This window comes from Aquarana catesbeiana, linkage group LG04 (assembly GCF_042186555.1).
Source record: "Aquarana catesbeiana isolate 2022-GZ linkage group LG04, ASM4218655v1, whole genome shotgun sequence".
Lineage (NCBI taxonomy): Eukaryota > Metazoa > Chordata > Amphibia > Anura > Ranidae > Aquarana > Aquarana catesbeiana.
In genome coordinates this window covers 21,040,407-21,065,412 of record NC_133327.1, presented here as the reverse complement: position 1 = coordinate 21,065,412, position 25,006 = coordinate 21,040,407, and the positions used below count along the sequence as shown (strand labels likewise).

Below are 25,006 nucleotides of genomic sequence, written 5' to 3'. Positions count from 1 at the left end.
CTTGTGCACCTTTTATAGCTATAATATGGATGATTCTAGGCAATATAATTCATAAATATAAGATCCAATTTCCCATAAAGCATCCCTCTATTATGTTTGAATTATCATATGGTTCTTTTGTGATTCTGATGGCTCATAAGTATTCTCACAAGCCATTTATTTTACAAGTAGAATAATTGCATTAGTCACAGGCTTCTGTTAACATTTATACAGTAATTATCAACATGCACATAATGAAAATTACTCATCTACAATAACCCAACTGGATATGTTGAGATTTCAGTTTTGTTTGGCCTTCTTTTAATTATGTAGCTTGTGAGAAAACAGAAATGTATCACAAAGTATTGTGGGTTCCTTTATAAAAGCAAATTTACTGTTTGCGGCTTTGAAGGCCTGGGAAATTTGATCTGTAAACACTTTGGCATTATTAACCAGCTCAATACAGCATACGTATAAATACAGCCTCATATTGAGGTAGTTATATCAGGATCATGGTTGCAGCTACAACCATGATCCTAATCTCCATCTTTTCAGCTGGTGATTTACTTGGAAAAAATGATCTGAGTAGATCAGTGATACCTCCAATCAATTACTTTTTCAGGTGGCGGAAGGGGGTCACTCCCTCCCATAGTTGCTGGCGCCTTTCCTGGGCTCTCCTATCCTAGCGGGAAACCTGGCACCAATGTGACCATTCGCATATGTAGCTAGCTAGTGTGCTAGTGCACATAGTTTAGTTGTTAGTGTAGGTAAATTGGCTTGGCTGAGAGCCAGGCCTGGACTGAATCTGGGTCAGCGTTTAGTGACTCAGGCTGGATGACTCATCTGACAACTCTTCTGGTGCCTCCCCCTGTGTTCTGGAACCTTGGAGAAGGTTCTAGATGTAATGGGTGGAGGCTAGGAGGGGCTGCTGTGCATATTTATGAGGACCCTGGCCAATCCCCAGCAAAAAGGGTCTGGAAGGGGGCAGCTCACCTCATAAGTCATGCCAGCAGGGGCAGTCGAGTGGAAGATGGAGATTGAGTGCCGAGGAGGCTGTCTGAGGTCCTCGCAGGGCACCCCCTAGTTTGAGGGGGTGACCTCAGGCCTGGGGCTTGGGTGCTGGAAGGATCCCCCACAACACACGGAGGAAACCCTTCCTAGAGGCGTGGTAGAGAGGACAGCAGGAGCAGGTCAGCACGTCTGGAAGATCTCCTGGGGAGTAAGCTGGGTGGGCTGGTGAGTGTTCAGTCTGGCGAGGACTGTGAAGAGAGAGTCAGTCTGGAGGACTGTGGAGAAGTTAGCCAGGAGTGCTAGTAAAAGGGGCAGCTGCGGCCAGGCGGGTTGGCAGTGCCTGAAGATGTAGTGCTGGGATAGACAGTGGCTTTTTGCTACACATTTGAGGGGGCTTGGGTTCCTGCCTATAACAGGCTTTTGCTTTAATCTTACTGAGTGCTTTATCAGATCTTTTAACAGTGTGCCAGTTGGAGTCCTGCAAGCGAGTGCAGGAGGAAGCAGAGGAGTGTATATAGACTATATAGGAAGAGTTGTCCCTGATGTTGTTCTGAAGTCAAGTGGGCATCCCATAATTTTCCCTATCCAAGTTCTAATCCCTCAATAAAACAAAAAAACAAAAACAAAGTACTGGACTGTTCTCTGACTCTGGAATGACTTTGAAGATTTGGTGTGCCTGGCTGTGCAGGGTGGGGGATCCCAGTTACTTGCAGTCCTTAAGGGGGTGCATTACACATACAATGCACAAGACAAAGTCATAGGAATTTCCATTGTGTCTTCTACTCTGTGACATCAGAAACCAGAAGCAACAAGAATTCTGTCACATCTGTTTTGGTTTTCTTATTTACAAGTCGTTGTAAAGCAGCTGATCAAACTGTTTTTTTTTTCACATTTTTGTCATTTGTACCCTCATAAACAATGTGAGGTATTAGGTAGATATTAGCTAAATATTTATTAAATACACCTTTAAGTGTGGCTCTAAACATACTGACTTTAGTAAAGGTATCCATAATATTTTATGAACTTTTGTCTGTTCTTCTTACAGCCCAGCAATTGTACTCTACAGCCATGCCGAAAGAAAAAAGAATATTTTCAATTTTTTTGATGATCACAGCATTGGGCTATATCAGTAGGACTACTATCAAAGGTAAAGGCTATTATATCTTGGAGTTCTTAATTTCTAACAACTCAGCATTAGTAACCATGGACAATGCTAATGGTATGTCAAGTCCTTTTAGTGCAAACACAATTCTAAGAGAAGGAAATGGAATCTTATTTATGGAGACCACAGACAGAATGAATCCACCATCTCTGGTACTGTGTGCTATTGAATCAGCTGCACGAGTCTACCCTGACCGACCGGTGGCCTTCTTCATGAAAGGACTGGAGGACATTACCACAGAAGAAGATGAGAAGAGAGCAAGACAACAATTTCCAACCTTGTCATCTTATAACAATGTTTACCTCTTCCCTCTTAGAATGTGTACATTATTTAATAACACACCACTTAAGCCATGGTTTGATAAGGTAAATTATAGGCTAAGTTGGGTACCTTTGGGAAAGCCCAGGTTTGGGTGCTTTTAGATAAAAAGTTAGACACTATAATGCCCCGTACACACGGTCGGATTTTCCGATGGACAATGTCCGATCGGAGCGTGTTGTCGGAAATTCCGACCGTGTGTGGGCGCCATCGGACATTTTCCATCGGATTTTCCGACACACAAAGTTGGAGAGCAGGAGATAAAATTTTCCGACAACAAAATCCAATCGCGTCAATTCCGACCGTGTGTGGCCTGTTCCGACGCACAAAGTGCCACGCATGCTCAGAAGAAATTCCGACACGGGACAGCTCGTTCTGGTAAACTTAGCGTTCGCAATGGATACAGCACTTTCGTCACGCTGCAATGTTCAAAATGGTTTAACTTCCGGTTCCGGCGCCATATGAGGAGGAGGTAGGAACCCACAGCTCCCGCACCGCTCTCCATAAAATCGGCCTAAGAGCCCGGCATAAGCCTCGGGGAGATCCCCCCTTATACTGCCGCTCAGAGGGGACACATATGGATCGCTTTGTGGAGCGATCATACGCCCGAGCGGCGTCCGCCTCACTGACACAGGCTGAAGGGACAGAGACAGGCGCAGCTAAAATGGCGGCCGTGATCTCTCAAGCTGAACTGCTGCAGCCGCCTCCACTGCCTCCACAACAGCCCACCTTACATCCATCAGCCCCAGTAACTATAGCTGCTGACCCTGCATCACCTGAAGGCATAGCCCAAGCAGTTGTAGCGCTGCTAGGACCCACTCTTGCTGCCACAGTAGACACAGCAGTAAGCAGGGGGCTAGAGCTGCTCCATGTTGAAGTGCAGGCACAAGCACAGCGGATCTCACACACAGAGGAACGAATCTCCTCACTGGAAGATGAAGCCACTGCTACATCTGCTGCAGTAGCACGTATGAGCATCACACACAGAGAGATCTGGGAAAAACTCGACGATCTCGAAAATCGTTCGAGACGAAACAATTTAAGGATAATAGGACTTCCTGAATCGATCACTACCCAACAACTGACCAATATATGTGCAAAGATCATTCCCGAACAACTGGGCCTCCGCATACCATGCATAATAGAAAGAGCGCATCGCATTGGACAATACACGGAAACCCGCGTAAAGCCCCGACATGTTATTGTCAAGTACCTGAACTACGCAGATAAAAATGCCATCATGCAAAAGTTCCGTCGTTCCCGCTCACTAACGGTAGATGGCGCGAAACTGCTGCTGTTCGCGGACTACTCTGTAGAGGTCATGAATAAGCGCAAGGCTTTTTCTCCAATATGCTCCATTCTATACAACCATCAGCTCAGATTTTCCTTGGCCTATCCGGCCACCCTTCGAGTTCAAACACAGGATGGAGAACAACTCACTTTCACCACGCTTGACGAAGCGGAAAAATTTATCTCTACCCTGGACACGGAAATGGAACATAATAAATCAACGGAGGACTATGCTACAACATCGGAGACCCCTCCATTTTCGTCTGCTAAACCCCAACGTAGCCCGACCAAACCCCCATACAAGCGTCTTCGCGCTACGCAGAAAGAGGACCGTTCGGGACACCGCTGATGACCTACAAGGGACAGATGCTGCTTCGCCTAGCCGGGAGACGGGTAGTATTACTCCCCCCACATGCTCCCTTTCATCTCACCTTACGTTGTTTTTTACACCTTTTATACCCTATGTACCTGAATGAACGCCCACAGCTAATATTACAACATGCTGCTATACTTAGGCACGTTTTCGTTTGTTCAATACTTGTTCGGTTTAATATAGTGGTATTGCTTTGAAAAAATTGTGTTGTCTACGGGCTAAGCTGTTTAACCACCACTGAGGCTTCAGTTGCTGATCCGCTTCTCTGATTCCCCTTGTTTCTAGCTTTTACTTCACAAAACTTAATCACTCAAAGACGCCGCCCTCCTAGGTGAGGACTGGATATGTCTCGTGTAAAACCTCAGTCCCCAGGACTTCCAATCTACTAACATCTCCTCCCCCATGCCCTTTTACCCCCCCTCCCTCTGGCTCAACACCTGCAGCCGAGAGTGGAATGGGAGATCGATGGGAGCCATGAAAAGTAATCGAACCTCATGTGGAAAAAAGTGAAGCCCATAATGCCTGTTAAAGGTTTTTCCCATTTACCTTCTGCCAAGCTGTTCTTCTCTATCATCCTTAGTTATGTTTACTTATCAAATGTAATCACCTGTTCAATACTTATAACCTCAGGAAACTTAGATCACCTTCAGATTGCAGATGCACTGTCTGATTGGAGATTTTATTCCATCTCCTCAACCCAATACACTCCTCAACATCGGACATGGCCTCTTCAACTGGTGAGAACCACTTAAAGTTCACTTCATGGAATGTCAAGGGACTCCGCTCTCCATGTAAGCGAATGGCTATACTTAGACATCTGAAACGTCTTCAGACAGATGTGGCCCTGCTGCAGGAAACGCATCTGTCTGCAGACGATTTAACCCGCTTACGTAAATTATGGGTGGGTATGGTATATGGATCGCCTGCACTAGGCCGCAAAGCAGGTGTGGCCATACTGATACATAAAAACCTAAAACACACATTAAGAGACGTTAGGATTGACTCATCAGGCCGCAAAATGACCATACACCTGACAATAGGCAACAAACAAGTGGCTATCACTAACATCTATGCTCCTAACTCGCCAGACACCTCCTTCTTCCAAGACATGGTGCAATGGATACTCTCCGCTCCTGAAAATGGTTTAATACAGCGCACTCTCTTCTTCTTTATAATGTGACAAGAATTAAGTAGTTTTGCTGCTCATATTCACACACACTTCTCACAAACTTCTTTCGTTACTATTTATCGGGATTCCCTCAATATATTTTGATTTCTCACATCTGACAACATATTTTTTTTTTTTTTTGACTTTAATGTAGATTATTTTTTTGTGTTTCTCTTTTTGAATTTTTTTTTGGTGATTTTGTACTCCTGAAAATGTTTGTGTGTTTTTTGTGACAAGTTCCCACAACACCATTGATATGTTGTTCTATTTAATCTGTAGGAGATTGTTTGGTGTTGTTGTCCCTTGTTAATTTCACATTGTACTTTAGAAATGTACCTGAATCGTCACCAACAAACTGTCCTTTTTGGATGAAAACACACACAGGAGAGTAGAATTTACCTAAAAAAATGTTATTAAGGGGTCACAACTATAAACAAAGAGGGAGGCAACGCTGGAGAAACTGCAGAAGTGGGTGAAGCCTTGGACCTCCAATGCAGACATCAATTATTTAAAAGCAAAATTGGTGGCCTGAGGAGTCCATATCTAAGGGAGGGCAGTGTGGTCCAGAAGTCCCAGAGATCCGGAAAGCAGCAGATGACATCTGTGTCCCCAGGCTGTGGTCATACGAGAGACTGCATCTTCTGTCAGACCAGACTGAACCCAGGGCCATCACTCTCTGGTCTTCCTTCCACGCTTCCTTCCAGCCTTTGGCTGTGGTGGTGGAGTTGTGGCAGCAGGAGGAGGAGGATCGTTGATCTCAATGACATCCGTCTTGTGTGTCAGTTCCCCACTCTCCCCCTTACGTAGGACTTTATAAATCAGGTCCTCAGAGATCTTGCGTTGGCCCTCCTGCATGCCCAGCAATTTGGTGGCAGCCATGCAGGCAAAGGCCTCTTCAGGACTGGGGAAGACGCCGAAGCCTCCTGGATCAGCCTGTATACTGAATCCTGCACAGGACTGGGAGTGGCCTTCCTGGCCCTTTTGTATGGCAGGCGGAGGGGAGGAACCTGAGACTCAGTCAGGCTGCGACTTGTCCCAGGCTTCTCTTGGCTGCCACTTAGCCCCGCCTCCTCCTGGCTGACACAAATCCCAGCCTCCTCCTGGCTGACACTAATCCCCGCCTCCTCCTGACTGCCACATTCCACAGCCTCCTCCTGGCTGAGGTCTTCCTGTGTATGAAAAAGGGACATAGTTTTAGTTTTTTTTTACATCACACACAATTTTCACCTCCTGACTGCTGCAAATTGAATGTTAACAAATATAACAGACTATCCTTCTGAGCCCAGCATTTTGTCCCAGTTTTGGGTGCCCACTACTGTCTATTGATATGTAAAACACTTTTTTTAATCAGCAATTAATGATCAATAATAACATCTACTAAACATCATTTATTTATTGCCCAGAAATCTGTAGAAGAATGCTATACCTGACTCCAGCTGGGCTCCTCCACTTCTTCCTGGCTGGAAGGCCCAGGTTGGACATCAGAAGCCTCAGCTGGGGTGGAAGGAAGAGTGGAAGGAAGAGTAGAGAGGGATTCCCTGACTTCAGTGTGGTCTGACAGAAATCGCAGTCTCTCATAGTACCACAGCCTGGGGACATAAACGTCATCTGCTGCAGCTCCGGACCTCTGGGAATCTGTGACCTTCTTGCGTTCCCTAAGATATGTGCTCCTCAGGCCACCAATTTTAGCTTTTAAATAGGGGATGGTTGCTGTGGGGACCACCGGCTTCACCAACTCCAGCAGTTTCTCCAGCGCTGCCTGCCTCTTCTGTTTGTGGTTATAGTGGGGGTGTCTGACCTGCCACAGACAGGGCAGCTCCCTGTACTTGTCAATAAACAGGGGCAGGAAATTGTGGTCGTTGAACCCATCCATTTTCTCTGCAAGACACAACACAAGACAAACCCTAATGTCAGGCCAAACTCCCCTAATCTTGTTACATTATAGGCTTCCATTTTGAAGCAGTATAGGCCCAAGTTTAGATCCTACCTTCGTTAGCACGATCGGCGTCTCCGATGCTCCTTCCTCCGCTCACAGATCGTACGTAAGACGCGCGCGTTACGATTTATACACACTGCGCATGCGTATACCTCCGCCCTCCCCTGACATTCTTTCTAGTCTATTCCCCGCCCCTTTTCGTTCGGCGCAGTGGGGGAAGAGCACATGGCGGATAGACAGCAGGTGCGTTCTAATTACAGCAACGAGGAGGAGGGGAAGGAAAGGCCGGAGCCTGAAACGTCCCGATCCAGAAGGAGATTAAAGGACTCAAATATGTCCTTTGGGGAGATGTTGGAGATGGTGGACATCCTGAAGAAAGCCGACTATGATGGAAAGTATGGGCCTTACCCCAACCCCAATATCCGAAAGGCCAAGATCATGGCGAAAGTGGTCAGGAGTCTGCACCGGAAATTCGGGGTACGACGATCGAAAGATCAGCTCAGGAAGCGGTGGTCGGACCTGAAATTACGAGAACATGAGCAGTACAGAAAGATCCGGAGAGTGCTGCAAAAAAGTAAGTATTTGTGCTGTGTTCCTATTCTTTTTGTGTTTATTACGTTCGTGCTGCTCCATGTACTTTTAGGAACTGTTGTACAGTTTAAAATGGCAACTTTCATGTTCATGGGCACATTATTCGTTCAGATCACACATTCTTATTTCGGCCGATAAAATACCATTTTTTTTTAGGCCATATGCATTTGGCCACCATTTTGAGGCCCTATACTTGGGTTCAAAGAATTGGGTTGTGTAGATGGGTTTGTTACTAGAATGAAATGCAAACTAGATTGTGTGTAAGGAGAGGACACTGAGCAGCTGTTTTCACATCTGGACACTGGAGCACTAGTGTGGGACCCCAGAACACCATTTTTATTAGGGGGCCACACAGGTGCTCCAGTGTATACTATAGGGGGGGCTACATCTGTGAAGCTTGTACTAAACAGGTAAAGTATTGAAGCTTGACAAAGGACACTAAAAAAGCTACATCTTGGAACTCTGCTAAAATAGATCATTGTACCCCACTTCCAAGCAATGTTTCATCTTTATAGTTCTGCCATCAAATATCTGTGTGCTAAGTATACCATTTTTGATTTACATAGGGGAGAAAAGACTCGGAGGACACCCCTCATCCGAGGAGACCAGAGCCCCCCCACCCCTGGAAGAAGGGGAAATACCCCCAACACAAGATGAGCAGGAGGAAGAAGATGTGGTGGAACTAGTCACCACAACAGGTGAGTGTCTGCAACCACAGGCTCAGATAAGAGATGGATGGCGGCATATTTTTTTAGACCTAATTTATTTTTGGGTTCCTCTCTTTTTAGGTGATCGTGAGGTTGTGGATGAAGATCCTTTCACATCCGAAAGTGCCAAGATCCTGATCGGGGAGATCATGGGGTGTAGTTTACAATTGGAAAACATCAAGCAAAACATCAATGATGTTATTCCAAAATATAAAAACATCATTGATGTTTTGGGGCAAGTTTAAAACCCCTCCAAATCACTTTCTTCTTTTGGGTGCTACAATGTGCGAAATGTTTTTGTGATTTTTCCCAAAGCCAAATTTGGAGGATGCACACAGTGTGCCAACATGTGCTATCTGCCATCACGGGAGATCAATGGACGCGTTTTGGGGGTGCAACCCCTTCCTCAATAATAAAGTAGCGGTGAGGAAGGGCTTTCTCCCCCAAAACACGTCCCTTGATCCCCCCTGATGGCAGATAGCACATGTTGACATTGTGAAATTTGTGTGCATCTTCCAAATTTGGCTTTTCCTGGGGTGATTTCCCCCCATCTGAACGCAATATCAAACACAGTTCCTAAATACTCATGTCTGATATTGCCTTCAAGTTCTACCAAATGTGAACTTTGTAAGATCAAGATTTGTGTCTTTCTTGTCGGTTTTACACAGGCCTGTTTTCTATAAAATGCACATTTTGATTTTGGATAATGACACCACAAAAATTGTTATACAACAAACATGTTGGTTTGTCAGAAAAACCTTTGGTAAATGCACATGTGATTGTGCAGATATTAAAAAGATTGTTCATCAAGAATGTGTGGATTATTGTCTCAACGCTACAACACTTTTGGGGTGATGTAATTGTTGTTTTATGAGAAAATGGGGGTTATTTCCTAAGGGCAAATCCTCTTTGCACTACAAGTGCAGTTTCAGTGCAGTTGCAAGTGCACTTGTAGTGAAAAGTGTCTTTGCATTTAGTAAATAACAGCCAACAGTGCTTTGTATAAGGTTACACAATCACGACATTTTCTGCACTCCACACATTTCTGTCAGGGTCAGCTCAAACAAACACAAGCAGTAAATGTCCACAAAGAAGAGCCTGGGGGGAGATGCCTGTCGAGAACTTGAGGTCCTGCAGACTTCTCCCTGTGGCCAAATACCGCAGGGTAGCGACCAACCTCTGCTCCGCAGTGATCGCTTGCCTCATGCAGGTATCCTGCCTGCTGATATAGGGGGTCAGCAAAGCCAACAAACGGTGAAACACGGGGTCCGTCATCCTGAGAAAGTTCCTGAAATCATCAGGATTATTCTCACGGATCTCACGGAGCAAAGGCGTATGAGAGAACTGGTCATGCTGAAGCAACCAATTCTTGGTCCATGAACTCCTCCCCACCCTGTTCATGGACTGGACTTGTGTCAAGGTCAGGACCCCAACACCAAGCCCCCGCACAGCACGAACTGTACGAGGAGTACGCATATGAAACATGGCTAGAAAACGGTCGGCTGCTCAGAATGAAGTAACAGAACGCACTGAAGAACAGCAAGGCCTGTGAAGAGCGACCTGAAAAACAGCAACGAGCAGGCAAGATCACACAGAAAACTCCGATACGAACTGACTGCACGCACTGAAGAGCAGATACAAACCCACAAGCACAAACTGAACGGCGGAAAACGATCTGAAAGCCACGAGTCTGAAAAAGCGCGAATCGTCTCTCACCAAACTTTTACTAACACGAGATTAGCAAAAGGAGCCCAAAGGGTGGCGCGCTTGGTTCTGAACCGGCCTTTTCTAGTCTCGTCGTACGTGGTGTACGTGACCGCGTGGTTGTCGATCGGAAATTCCGACAACTTTGTGCGACCGTGTGTAGGCAAAACAAGTTTGAGCCAACATCCGTCGGAAAAAATCCTAGGATTTTGTTGTTGGAATGTCCGAACAAAGTCCGACCGTGTGTATGGGGCATTACTCTGCAGGCACCTGCTGTGAGGGCAAATAAAGCTCTTAAATGTACTAAAGTAAACTTGTCTTGAGAAAAAAAACAGTGGTTACAAGGAATGACAGAAATGGAGAATGTTTTAATTTCTGCTTTTTGCTTTTAACCAATCATAACCGATACTCTAATTACTTTTATCTGTTTTTACAGACAGCAGTTATGCACATCAGCCCCTGATGAAGCGAGGAAAGCTCGCGAAACGCGTCGGGTTAGAGATGTACTATGCATACCTGTATTACATGTATTACTATTATATTATGGCTATGTTTTAGGATTACTATGCAATGTTGCTGTTTTATGAACCTGTTCACCCATGCTCATGTCCTATTATGGATTATACTGTTTTCAAATAAAATACTTGTACCTTTACATCTGTTTACCCTCTGATCACCATTTACACCTCATTTAAAGTCCCATGGGCGCCATTCGTATTTTTCTGTTTCTTTGTAATTTCTGAAACTCTGGCAAATATCTGGAAATTTTCATGAAATTTAATCACTCTGATATAAATGCATTTGAGTCAATTGAGAAGGTGAAATTAGGATGCTTTTTAAGGGTACAATAGTCTTGAACTAGCTCTTGAGGGCTACAGAAGCTCCTTTCAACTACCCTTGTACTTTTTTTTCCTACTGAAAAAGAAACAACCCCTCATTAGTCTTATATTTTTTAAAGATAAAAAAGCAGAAAATAAAAAATGTAAAATTCACAAATAAATATCAAATATATTTGGAAGAAGAAAAAAAACACACACACAAAGATCACTACCTGAAATAAATTAGACTACCTAAAATACACACTAAAGAGCCTCTAAATACAAAAAAATAGTAGACTAAAAAGCTCAATGAGTGGAACTGAGAGTTTCCACTTCCACAAATAATTGTCGATCATTAATTGTGCAGTAAATTAGCCATTTATTTGGGGCCAAAGTTCCCCATGCCTAGTGGCTACTGACACCTCTCTAAAATAATACTTATGTAAAATAAAGAATAAAGAAAAGTCAGAAGTCCTTATCTATATATTTTCCCAAGTAAATCACTCAAATGCCAAAATCAAAGCCAAAAGGCCATCACTGTCCTCCAGGTGAAAAGCAACCGCAGGAGACAGGGGCGTAACTAGAAATCATAGGGTCCCATAGCAAAATGTTGTATGCCCCCCCCCCCGTTATAGTGTCAAGATGATTAAAGCTCATTATTTCTATTATTACATTGTAATATAAAAGGAAATAGTACAACTCACCATAATGCAGAATCAGTGGGAGTGTGTCACTTGCCACGTCACCTGCCATTAGGTGTCCCCAGCAGAGTCCATCCTTATATCAGGCATTCCTAGTAGAGTCCCTCCTTACATTAGGCATTCACAGTAGAGTCCCTCTTTACATCAGGTGCCCCCAGTAGAGTCCCTCCTTACATCAGGCATTCCCAGTAGAGTCCCTACTTACATCAGGTGCCCCCAGTAGAGTCCCTCCTTACATCAGGTATTCCCAGTAGAGTCCCTCCATACATCAGGTGCCCCCCAGTAGAGTCCCTCCTTACATCAGGCATTCCTAGTAGATTCCCTCCTTACATCAGCTGTCCCCAGTTACCAGTGGCATCACTAGGATTGGTGTCACCCGGTGCAGAAAAACATTACGTTACCCCCTCCCCCATAGTCCTCCCACAGTACAGACCCTCCTTCCATAAGTACAGACCCCCCTGGACAAACCAGCCCCATCTGTACAGACCCCCCCAGGACAACTCAACCCCCTCCATCTGTACAGACCCCTCCAGGAGTATAGACCCCCAGGACAATTCACCCCCCCAGGAGTACAGACCCCCCCAGGAGAATTCACCCCCCTAGGAGCACAGACCCCCAGGACAATTCACCCCCAGGACAATTCACCCCCCAGAGTACAGACCCTCCAGAACACCCCAAGAACAATTCACCCCCCAGGAGAATTCACCCTCCCAGGAGTACAGACCCCCCAGGACAATTCACCCCCCAGGAGTACAGACCCCCAGGACAATTAACCCCCCAAGGAGTACAGACCCCACAGAGACCCCCAGGACAATTCACCCCCCAGGAGTACAGACCCTCCAGAACACCCCCAGTAAAATTCACCCCCCAGGAGTACAGACCCCCAGTAAAATTCACCCTCCCAGGAGTACAGACCCCCCAGTAAAATTCACCCTCCCAGGAGTACAGACCCCCAGGACAATTCACCCCCCAGGAGTACAGACCCCCAGGACAATTCACCCCCCAGGAGTACAGACCCCCCGCAGGACAATTCACCCCCCCCAGGAGTACAGATCCCCCATTAGTACAGACCCCCCAGGACAATTCACCCCTCCAGGAGTACCGCCCCCCCATTCATGCACCTGGGCATGCAGCTGCCCGGAGAGTTACTTGCTCAGACTGTCACTGACTCTCCGGGCGGCACGATGAGATAGGAGGCAGCCAGTGAGAGAGACAGCTGAGTTTCAGTCAGACAGGGATAGGACTCTCTACTGGGCCTCGGCGCTGCTCTGGACTCACTGTGTTCATCTCTGCACCTTTTACAGAACCTGGAGGTGGAGCCTGGGTGGCAAGAAAGCGGCCAATAGAAATGGAGCTCCATTTCTATTGCAGCCGCTTTCATTGCCACCCGGGCTCCGCCTCTTGGTTCTTCCTTAACTGGTCTTCTGTAAAATGGTGACAGAGACAGAAATGACCAGTGGTGTGGACCTCTAGCGGCGGCAAGAAAAAAAAAGTTGACAAGTACAGTATGCATTCCTCATCCTCCCCGGGCCCCACTAGGCTGAGGGCCCCATAGCGCCCGCGTGGGTCGTTATTCCATGTTCTTCTTAAAGCAGATTACTTTAAATCCCAACTGAAGCTACAGAAACAGCATATAAATATCCAGTCATGTACACATTAATACAGCAGTTGTATAAGGAGTAGGGATGAGCTTTGAGTTCGAGTCGAAGTGTTCGAGTTGTTCATCAGCTTGCCGAACAGCGAACAATTTGGAGTGTTCGCTGCAAATTCGAAAGCCGCGGAACACTCTTTAAAAGTCTATGGGAGAAATCAAAAGTGCTAATTTTAAAGGCTTATATGCATGGTATTGCCAAAAAAAGTGTTTGGGGACCTGGTTCCTGCCCCAAGGGACATGTATCAATGCAAAAAAGTTTTAAAAACGGCCGTTTTTTTGGGAGCAGTGATTTTAATAATGCTTAAAGTGAAACAATAAAAGTGTAATATTCCTTTAAATTTCGTACCTGGGAGGTGTCTATAGTATGCCTGTAAAGGGGCGCATGTTTCCCGTGTTTAGAACAGTCTGACAGCAAAATGACATTTCAAAGGAAAAAAAGGTCCGACAATACACATAAAAGTTAATTGATAAAAACAGCATGAGATTTTCCCACAGGGGAACCCCGAATTAAAATTTAAAAAAAAATGGCATGGGGGTCCCCCGAAATTCTATACCAGGCCCTTCAGGTCTGCTATGGATATTAAGGGGAATCCCGCTCCAAAATTAAAAAAAAAAAAAATGGCGTGGGGTCCCCCTCAAAATCCATACCAGACCCTTGAGGTCTGGTATGGATTTTAAGGGGAACCCCGTGCCAAAATTTAAAAAATAAATGGCGTGGGGTCCCCCCATAAATCCATACCAGACCCTTATCCGAGCACGCAACCTGGCAGGCCACGGGAAAAGAGGGAGGGACGAGAGAGCGCCCCCCTCCTGAACTGTACCAGGCCACATGCCCTCAACATTGGGAGGGTGCTTTGGGGTAGCCCCCAAAGCACCTTGTTCCCATGTTGATGAGGACAAGGGCCTCATCCCCACAACCCTTGGCCAGTGGTTGTAGGGGTCTGCGGGTGGGGGGCTTATCAGAATCTGGAAGCCCTCTTTAACAAGGGGAACTCCAGATCCCGCCCCCCCTGTGTGAAATGGTAATGGGATACAAAAGTACCCCTACCATTTCACAAAAAAGTGTCAAAAATGTTAAAAATGACAAGAGACAGTTTTTGACAATTTCTATATTTAAAGTCTTCTTTCCATCTTCTTTCTTCTATCTTCTTTCTTCTATCTTCCTTCGGTTTCTTCCTCTATCTTCTTCTTCCTCCGATCCTCTGCTTCTTGCTCCGGTGCTCTCGTCCAGCATCTTCCTCAGTGGCGTCTTCTTCCCTTCTTCGTTCTTGGGCCACTCCGCTGTGTGACGCTTCTCGTCTTCTGACACTTCTTAAATAACGGAGGGCGGGGCCATCCGGTGACCCCGCCCCCCTCTGACACATGGGGACTTGACGGGGACTTCCCTGTGGCATTCCCCGTGATGTCAGAGGGGGCGAGGTCACCCGGTTATGTAACAAAAAGTAAAAAATAATGCGTTTTTTTTCAAAATTGACGCTCTTTTTTTGTTTATAGCACAAAAAATAAAAACCGCAGAGGTAATCAAATGCCACAAAAAGAAAGCTCTATTTTTGGGGAAAAAAGGACATCGATTTTGTTTGGGAGTGACTTCGCACGACTGCGCAATTGTCAATTAAAGCAATGCAGTGCCAAATTGCAAAAAGTGCTCTGGTGTTTGGCTAGCCAAATGGTCCGGGGCTCAAGTGGTTAAATAAGGGTATTAGCCAGTCCATCCCAATGGGAAATAAATTTAAGAGAGCGAATAAAAGTTCTGGGTGGCTTAACTCCAATGTAAAATTGCATACAAAAGCAAAAGAGAAAGCCTTCAAAAAATACAAGGCTGAGGGATCATCATCAGCATTCCAACTTTACAAAGAATGCAACAAAAAATGTAAGGGTGCAATCAGGGTAGCTAAGATAGAACATGAAAAGCACATAGCGGCTTCAGTAACCAAAACTGCAATGTTTATCCCCATGACATGTCACAGGAATCACCCTCATGGCTAACAGAGGATAGAATTAGGAATAGACTTGAAAACCTTAACATTAATAAGTCACCAGGACCAGATGCACCCGAGGGTCCTTAAGGAACTTAGTCAAGTAATTGCCAGATCATTGTTCCTAATTTTTAGGAACAGTCTACTGCCTGGTATGGTACCAGCAGACAGGAGAAAAGCCAGTGTAGCACCAATATTTAAAATATTTATATCCAATATACAGTGGATATAAAAAGTCTACACACCCTGAGTAAAATGTCAGGTTTCTGTGATGTAAAACAATAAGACAAAGATAAATAATTTCAGAACTTTTTCCACCTTTAATGTGACCTATAAACTGTACAACTCAGTTGAGCAACAAACTGAAATCTTTTAAGTGGAGGGATGTAAAAATGAAAAACTAAAATAATATGGTTGCATAAGTGTGCACACTCTTAAACTAATATTAAACTAATACTTTGTTGAAGCACCTTTTGATTTTATTTCAGCACCCAGTCTTTTTGGACATGAGTCTATCAGCATTGCACATCTTGACTTGGAAATATTTGCCCACTCTTCTTTGCAAAAACACTCCAAATCTGTCAGATTGCGAGGGCATCTCCTGTGCACGGCTCTCTTCAGATCACCCCACAGATTTTCAATCAGATTCAGGTCTGGACCATTCCAGAACTTTAATCTTCTTCTGGTGAAGCCATTCCTTTGTTTGTTGATTTGAATTTCTGCTTTGGGTCATTGTAATGCTGAAAGATGAAGTCCCTCTTCATGTTAAAAGCCTGAAGGTTTTGGACTAATATTGACTGGTATTTGGAACTGATCATAATTTCCTTTACCTTGACTAAGGCCCCTGTTCCAGCCGAATAAAAACAGCCCCAAAGCATGATGCTGCCACCACCATGCTTTATGGTGTATATGGTGTTCTTTTGGTGATGTGCAGTGTTTTTGCTCCAAAAATATCTTTTGTAATTATGGCCAAAAAGTTCAACCTTGGTTTCATCAGACCATAACACATTTTCCCACATGCTTTTAGGAGACTTCAGATGTATTTTTGCAAAATATAGCCAGGCTTGGATGTTTTTCTTCGTAAGAAAAGGCTTCCTTCTTGCCACTCTACCCCATAGCCCAGGCATATGAAGAATACGGGAGATTGTTGTCACATGTAACACACAGCCAGTACTTGCCAGATATTCCTGCAGCTCTATTAATGTTGCTGTAGGCCTCTTGACAGCCTCCCTGACCAGTTTTCTTCTCGTCTTTTCATTAATTTTGGAGGGACGTCCAGTTCTTGGTAATGTCACTGTTTTGCCATATTTTCTCCACTTGATGAAGACTGTCTTCACTGTTTTCCATGATATATCTAATGCCTTGGAAATTATTTTGTACCCTTCTCCTGACTGATAGCTTTTAACAATGAGATCCCTCTGATGCGTTGGAAGCTCTCTGTGGACCATGGCTTTTGCTGTTGTATGCGACTAAGAAAATGTCAGGAAAGACCTTCTAGAACATTTGAACTTTATTTGGGGTTAATCAGAGGCACTTTAAATGATGACAGGTGTGTACTGACTTCTACTTAACATGAGTTTGAATGTGATTGCTTAATTTTGAACACAGCTACATCCCAAGTTATGAGAGGGTGTGCACACTTATGCAACCACATTATTTTATTTTTTTTATTTTTCCTTTGTTTTTCAATTGAGTTGTACAGTTTATAAGTCACATTAAAATTTATTTTTGTCTCATTTTTTTACATCACAGAAACCTAATATTTTACCCGGGGTGTGTAGACTTTTTATATCCACCGTATATCCTTGGAAATTACAGACCAGTTAGCCTAACGTCAATAGTTTGCAAGTTATTGGAATTGGAGGGGATGATAAGAGACTATATACAAGATTTTAGCAATGAAAACAGTATCATTAGCAGTAAAAAGCATGGATTCATGAAGAGTCGTTCTTGCCAAACCAACCTATTACCCTTCTATGAGGAGGTGAGTTGCCATCTAGATAAAGGTAGTTGTGGTTGTATCTCGATTTTGCAAAGGCATTTGATACAGTTCCCCATAAACGTTTACTGTACAAACTAAGGTCTGTCAGCATGGACCAAAAGATGAGTACATGGATTGAAAACTGGCTACAGGGGCGAGTTCAGATAGTAGTGATAAATGGAGAGTACTTGGAATGGTTCAGTGTGGAAAGTGGGGTCCCCCAGGGTTGGAGGAGGGTAGGTCAGGAGGACACAAGAGGGCACAGTATGAGGGATTAGGAATGCACATTGTAGAGGTGCACAGTACAGGTGGCAGATAGGCACAGTACCGGGGGTGCAGGAGGGCATAACATGGGGGGGTAGGCAGGAGGGCACAGTACAGAGGGGAGCAGGAGGGAACAGTACAGGGGGGCAGGGTGCACAGTACAGAGGGGGGCAGAAGGTCACAGAATAGGGTGCAGTAATGTATAATAGAGATATGGTCCCCTCAAGCAGAGAAGTGCAGGAAAGCTGTTGTCACAGATCTTATCTGTTCTAGAAGGCTGTCACTGGGCTAGATCTACAATCAGAATGGAATTTCTCCCCCTCTATCCCCCCCAATTTTCCAGTGCTTTGCAGAGATTAAGGAAGAACCCCCGATCCGGACCATCTTATTGCTGCTGGTTGTGGGGGTGGAATGTGTTCTGCTCCGATTCCCATTGGCCCTCCTCTCCTTTTCTTCCCATGTAATTGGCACAGTTCACATCCCACTCACGCAAGCAGCAGAAGTGGTAAAATGCCTCGCCTCAGGGGTTCTTCCTTAACCCCTGCAAAGTATCGGAAACTGTGGGAGGAAAGTAGCAGGGGGAGATGTTATTCCAATTGTAGATTTAGCCCAGTAACTTGTTGCTGTCCTCACAGTCCAGATTGCAAGAAGCTGCCCAGGACATGGCCAACTCGGGACAACTTAGTAAAAAGTGTGACTGTCCTGGCAAATCCAGGACAGTTGGCAAGTATGATGTAATGCAAGATTACCATGGGGCTATATGCCTTAAGATGGCATGGAGCCCATGCTTTAAGATGGCCCTAACTAGCATGTTCGCTCTACAAGGCATTCCAGGTCGTAATTACTGATCAAACAAGTACTACTATCATCAAAACATAATAAAAAAATTAAAAACCTGAATTCTCAGATGACCCAGAGGAGGGCGTAAAACCCTGTAAAATGCATGATCCAGTTTATTTTTACAGGGGAAAAAAAATCCTTGATTCCCTTAGACCAGTGGTCTCCAAACTGAGGCCCGGGGGCCAGATGCAGTCCTTGGCTTGCTTTTATCTGGCCCTTGGGGCACTATTTCATCCACTGACACCAAAGATGGGGCATAATTCCTCCCACTGACACCAACGATGGGACACAATTCCTCTCGATGACACCAACGGTGGGGCACAATTCCTCACAATGACACCAACAATGAGACACCAGTTTCTCTCAATGACACCAACGATGGGGCACAATTCCTCTCAATGACACCAGTGATGGGGACAATTCCTCACAATGACACCAACGATGGGGGATAATTCCTCACAATGACATCAACAATGGGGCCTAATGACATAAGTGGATGGGCACAATTCCTCCCAATGACACCAACGATGGGGCACAATTCCTCCCACTGACACCAACAATTTGGCCCAATGACATCAGTGATGAGGCACAATTCCTGCCAATGACATCAACAGTGGGGCACAATTCCTCACAATGACACCAATGATAGGGCATGATTTATCTCCATGACACCAACAATGGGTCCCAATGACACTAATGATGGGGCCCAATGACACCAACGATGGGGCCCAATTCCTCTCAATGACACAAACGATGGGGCACAAATTCTCCCAATTACACCAACAAAGGGGCACAATTTCTCCCAATGACACATACAATAGGGCCCAATGACACCAATGATGGGGCCCAAATACACCAACAATGGGGCACAATTTCTCTCAATGAACCAACAATTGGGTCCAATTACACCAATGATGGGCACAATTACTCCCACTGAAAAAAGCAATGGGGCATCATTTTTTCCCGCTGATGTCAGGACCTTTTTGCCTCCCACTGACCACTGTCTGGCCCTCGTAAAGTCTGAAGGACAATAAACTGGCCCTTTGTTTAGAAAGTTTGGAGACCCCTGTTTTAGATGACCATTAATCTGTGAAACCCTGTGAAAAAAAAGTGAATTATTCTCTCATTCAATTACTGCAATGTCTCTGAGCCCACTGCAGCACTTCCCTCTCAGAATGTAACTGATGTAACCTTTGCCCACCAGTGGCCCTTTTTTAAAAAAGTTTGGAGACCCCTGCTTTAGACAATCAGATGCTCACTGGTTTAAGAATCTACAATTTTATTTCTTATAAATATTAATAGCTATATATACTATATATTTTGCGCTTTTAGAAACACAACAAGCCTTTTTATTTGGAAAAAATCTAAATAGTTATCTTGAACTAGTTTCTGTGGAAATCTATTATGCATTTTCACAATACTTACTGTAAAGAAGCCTTTCTGTATGTGACAGTCAAACCTCTTTTCTTTCTGGTGCAAAGAGTGCCCCTTGTCATTGCTCATGACTTTAAAGTTAACAACAAAGTTCGCTATATGGACCATTTATGTTTTCATACATGCTGATCATATCCCCCTTAAAGTGATTGTAAAAGCTCTTTTTTTTTTAATAACAAACCTGTTATACTTACCTCCTCTGTGCAGTTGGTTTTGCACAGAGCAGCCTGGATCCTCCTCTTCTCAGGTCCCTCTTTCCAGCTCCTAGCGCCTCCCTCCTTTGAGTACCCCTCAGCCAGCAGCTTGCTACAGGGGGCACCCAAGCAAAGTCAGATCTCTGTGTATCCATTCAGACACAGAGCCCAAACCTGGCCCCCGTCCCCTCTCTCCCCCGATTGGCTGACTGACTTTGATTGACAGCCGTGGGAGCCAATGGTGCTGCTGCTCTGTCTCAGCCAATCAGGAGACGTGTACTGGATGGCTGGCTGAGGGGATCATGGACATCGCTGAAGAGAGAGAAGGAGCTCAGGTAAGTAATTGGGGGTGCTGGGGGGCTGCTAAACACAGAAGTTTTTTTTATCTTAATACATAGAATGCATTAAGATAAAAAAAACCTTCTGCCTTTACAACTCCTTTAATAGCATCTTCTCAAGGGAGAATACATTCAATTTAGTTGTTTTTCCCTTCATTCTCCATGCCCCTTATCAATTCTTGGCACTCTTTCCAGTTCCACAAAATCCTTTTTTTTGTGAAATGACGCCTAATGGTTTATTCAACATAAGGTCTTATTTATGCTATGAACTGGGAAGGATTATTATGCCTCTGCCTTTTTCTGGAGTCAAAAGCTCTGTTTATACAAGAAAGTATCTAGTATACAAGCCTACACACAATGCCTAAAATAGGTTTTTGGCAATGCTACAGATACCCATAAAAAAAAGTTTAACATGGCATTTTATATGTGAAGAAATATGTTTGCTATAATCTCAAAAAATGCATTTTTTCTGGATTTCCAGGTGAACCCTAAAAGAGAAGTCTACTGGACCCATGTTAGCTCCGATGCCTGTAGGTTTGCCATAATGTGGAAATACGGTGGAATTTACATGGATACAGATGTCATCTCACTTTGTCCAATACCCCAGGACCATTTTGTTGCAGCCGAAACTTTCACAACTACTAGCAGTAGTGTTTTTGGCCTCTCCCTACATTACCAGTTAGCGTGGCAGTTAATGGAGAACTTTGTTGAGAACTACAGGGGAGAGATATGGGGACACCAAGGGCTGGGGGTTTTCACTCGTGTTGTTAAGAAAATGTGTGGCATGCCGGTATTTAACTCTACGGATGATGTCATGTGTACAAACATCAGTTATTTTCATCCTCAACGTTTCTACCCCATCTTGTATCCATCATGGAGAAGGTACTTTGAAGTATGGCAGAATTTGCCAACTTTTAATTACTCCTATGCCTTACATCTTTGGAATTTCATGAATAAAGAAGGTAAATCCATGGTACCTGGAAGCAACACATTGGTGGAACATCTCTACCAGAAACAATGCCCTACCACTTATGGATATATCTTGAGAAATGAGAAAACTCACATTTAAAGAGGTATTTTGAGCTTATAAGTAGATTATGGGATTAATTTCAAGAGGACATATAGGGAAAATGTGAGGCATCTCAAAGTCAACACAGAAATGTTGCATTTTAAGTTACACAGCGGATACAGCTTAAAAGCTAAGTTTCATCCCAGTCCTAATTTTCTATTCCTGATACGGCCCTTTTCTTGCTTTTATCTGGCCCTTGGGGCATTATTTCATCCACTGACACCAATGATGGGGCATAATTCCTCCCACTGATACCAACGGTGGGGCACAATTCCTCAAAATGACACCAACAATGGGACACCAGTTTCTCTCAATGACCCCAACAATGAGGCCAATGACACCAGTGATGAGGCACAATTCCTCTCAATGACACCAATGATGGGCACAATTCCTCTCAGTGACACCAACGATGGGGGACAATTCCTTACAATGACACCAACAATGGGGGATAATTCCTCACAATGACACCAACAATGGGGCCCAGTTTCTCTTACTGACACCAACAATGGGGCCCAAGGACAGCAGTGGATGGGCACAATTCCTCCCAATGACACCAACGATGGGGCACATTTCCTCCCAATGACACCAATGATGGGACATAATTCCTCCCACTGACACCAATGGTGGGGCATAGTTCCTCACAATGACACCAACAATGGGGCACAGTTTCTCTCAATGACACCAACAATTTGGCCCAATGACATCAATGGTGGGGCACGATTCCTGCCAATGACATCAACAGTGGGGCACAATCCCTCACAATGACACCAATGATAAGGCACGATTTATCTCCATGATACCAACAATAGGTTCCAATGACACCAATGATGGGGACCAATGACACCAACAATGGGGCCCAACTCATTTCAATGACACCAATAATGGGGCCCAATTCCTCCCAATGACACCTTCAAAGGGGCACAATTTCTCTCAATGACACAAACAATAGGGCCCAATGACACCAATGATGGGGACCAATTACACCAAAAATGGGGCAGGATTTCTCTCAATGAACCAACAATGGGGCCCAATGACACCAATGATGGGGCACAATTACTCCCACTGAAAAAAGCAACGGGCATTATTTTTTCCTACTGATGTCAGGACTTTTTTGACTCCCACTGACCACTGGAAAAAAAAGTTAATTATGCTTTCATTCAATGACTGCTATGCCTCTGAGCCCACTGCAGCACTTCCCTCTCAGAATGTAACATTAAAATGAGGTTTCACATAAGATCATGTGAAAAACCTACTGAAAATGGGTGTAAGGGATGGTGTAAATTCAAGATAAACATTTTCCCACCTGCGCTATAGCTGAAAGACGGCTACTGCGCAGGACTTAATTGCATCTATAGACGTCCTCCCGAGCATGTGCAGGGCATGCATGGCGCACTTTGTGATCGCCGAGTCTATGGGACTCGACTGGTCACAGATCGATACCAGACCCTTACCACGTGATCAGCCAACGACGGCTGATCACGTGATGTAAACAGAAGATCGGTAATCAGTATTTTTTTCCCCTCATGCTGACATCAGCCCCTCACACAGAGAAAACCTCATCTGTGCCCACCAATGCCACCTGCCAGTGCTCACCAGTGCCACCTATCAGTACCCACCAGTGCCCACAGTGCCACCTACCTTTGCCCACCAGTGCCACCTATCAATGCCCACCAGTGCTGCAAATCAATGCCCATCAGTGCCACCGATCAATGCTGCTTATCAGTGCCACATATCAATGCACTTCAGTGCCACCTATCAGTGTCCTTCAGTGTCATCCATCAGTGCCCATCAGTGACACCCACCAGTGCCACCTATCAGTGCCAGCTATCAGTGCCACCTCACCAGTGCCTATCAGTGCCACCTATCAGTGCCCATTAGTGCCACCTTATCAGTGCCTATCAGTGCAGCCTATCAGTGCCCATCAGTACCCATCAGTGCAGCCTATCAGTGCCCATCAGAGCCCATCAGTGCAGCCTCATCAGCGCATATCAGTGAAGGAGAAAAATTACCTGTTTTCAAAAATGTATAACAAACTATAAAACTGTTTTTTTTTTTTAATTTTTGGTCTTTTTTCGTTGTTTTAGAAAGGAAATAAAAAACCCAGCTGTGATTAAATACCACATAAAGAAATGTACAGTGTTGTATGGCCGCACAATTGTCATTCAAAGAGTGACAGCGCTGAAAGCTGAAAATTAGTCTGGGCAGGAAGGGGGTTTAAGTGCCTAATAAGCAAGTGGTTAAAGTCCAATTTTTAAAGCCCATTCTTTTTATTCTGTTTTTATTTTGAAAAAGTTGGGGAAGCATAGAACATCTATCAAGGTATCCCATTTATAACACATGTTTTGGTTCTGGTTTGGGGGTTGTCTTTGTTACTTCTTAATGCCATTACAGGGTACAGTATATAATATGACCGGTCATACAGTATCCCCCAAAAGTGAGTACACCCCTCACATTTTTGTTAATATTTTATTATACATTTTCATGTGACAACACTGAAGAAATGACAATTTACTACAATGTAAAGTAGTGAGTGTACAACTTGTAGAACAGTGTAAATTTGCTATTCCCTCAAAATAAACCAACACACCCATTAACGTCTAAACTGCCGGCAACAAAAGTGAGTACACCCCTACGTGAAAATGTCCAAATTGGGCCCAATTAGTAATTTTCCTTCCCTGGTGTCATGTGACTCGTTAGTGTTACAAGGTCTTAGGTGTTAATGGGGAGTAGGTGTGTTAAATTTGGTGTTATCGCTCTCACTCTCTCATACTGATCACTGGAAGTTCAACATGGCACCTTATGGCAAAGAACTCACTGAGGATCTGAAAAAAAGAATTGTTGCTTTACATAAAGATGGCCTAGGCTATAAGAAGATTGCCAAAACCCTAAAACTGAGCTGCAGCACTGTGGCCAAGACCATACAGCGGTTTACCAGGACAGGTTCCACTCAGAACAGGCCTCGCCATGGGAGACCAAAGAAGTTATATATATATATATATTAAAATTTTTAGTGGACAAAGATCTGATCGGCCAGCACATGAGTTCCTCATTTCACAATTACTTAGCGTGTCTCCTCCTTTTTGTTTGCTGACACTTTTATATGTGAATCTCTGGAGCTTATCTGCAATACAACCCCCCTTTTGGACATTTACAGGCATCAATACTGTATAGTGGTAAGATGCCCCCTACCAATCTTTATGTATATTGCTGTATTGTATAAGTTATATTCAAAATTTATTGTTTTGGAATTTTAATACTGTATGTTTCATACTGCACAGTCAAGATTATTTCAAATGAATGCATATATTTTTGTATACATTGCTGATTATACTTCAATTAATTTATTTACTTGATAATAAATATCCCCTGAGAAAGTCAAATCTTTTGACAAAACATGTCAGGATTATCACTCCATATTTACCATCAACTGTCGATCATGTCTGCTAACATCCAAAATGAAGTGATCCATTCATTTTAAATGTGTTTCTGTCCATATGT

At 44.3% G+C, this 25,006-nt stretch overlaps 1 protein-coding gene across 1 annotated transcript in view; it reads left to right on the top strand.

Annotated features, from left to right (window-relative positions):
- Nucleotides 1–24,534, top strand: part of LOC141139091 (alpha-1,4-N-acetylglucosaminyltransferase-like) — a 50,664-nt gene extending 26,130 nt beyond the window's left edge. The window contains exons 2-3 of the mRNA XM_073624902.1: nucleotides 2,036–2,517; nucleotides 20,921–24,534. Coding sequence (XP_073481003.1) covers nucleotides 2,059–2,517; nucleotides 20,921–21,508 — 1,047 coding nt within the window. The 5' untranslated portion in view covers nucleotides 2,036–2,058 and the 3' untranslated portion in view covers nucleotides 21,509–24,534. The remainder of the gene's footprint in view (nucleotides 1–2,035; nucleotides 2,518–20,920) is intronic.
- The last annotated feature ends 472 nt before the right edge of the window (nucleotides 24,535–25,006 follow it).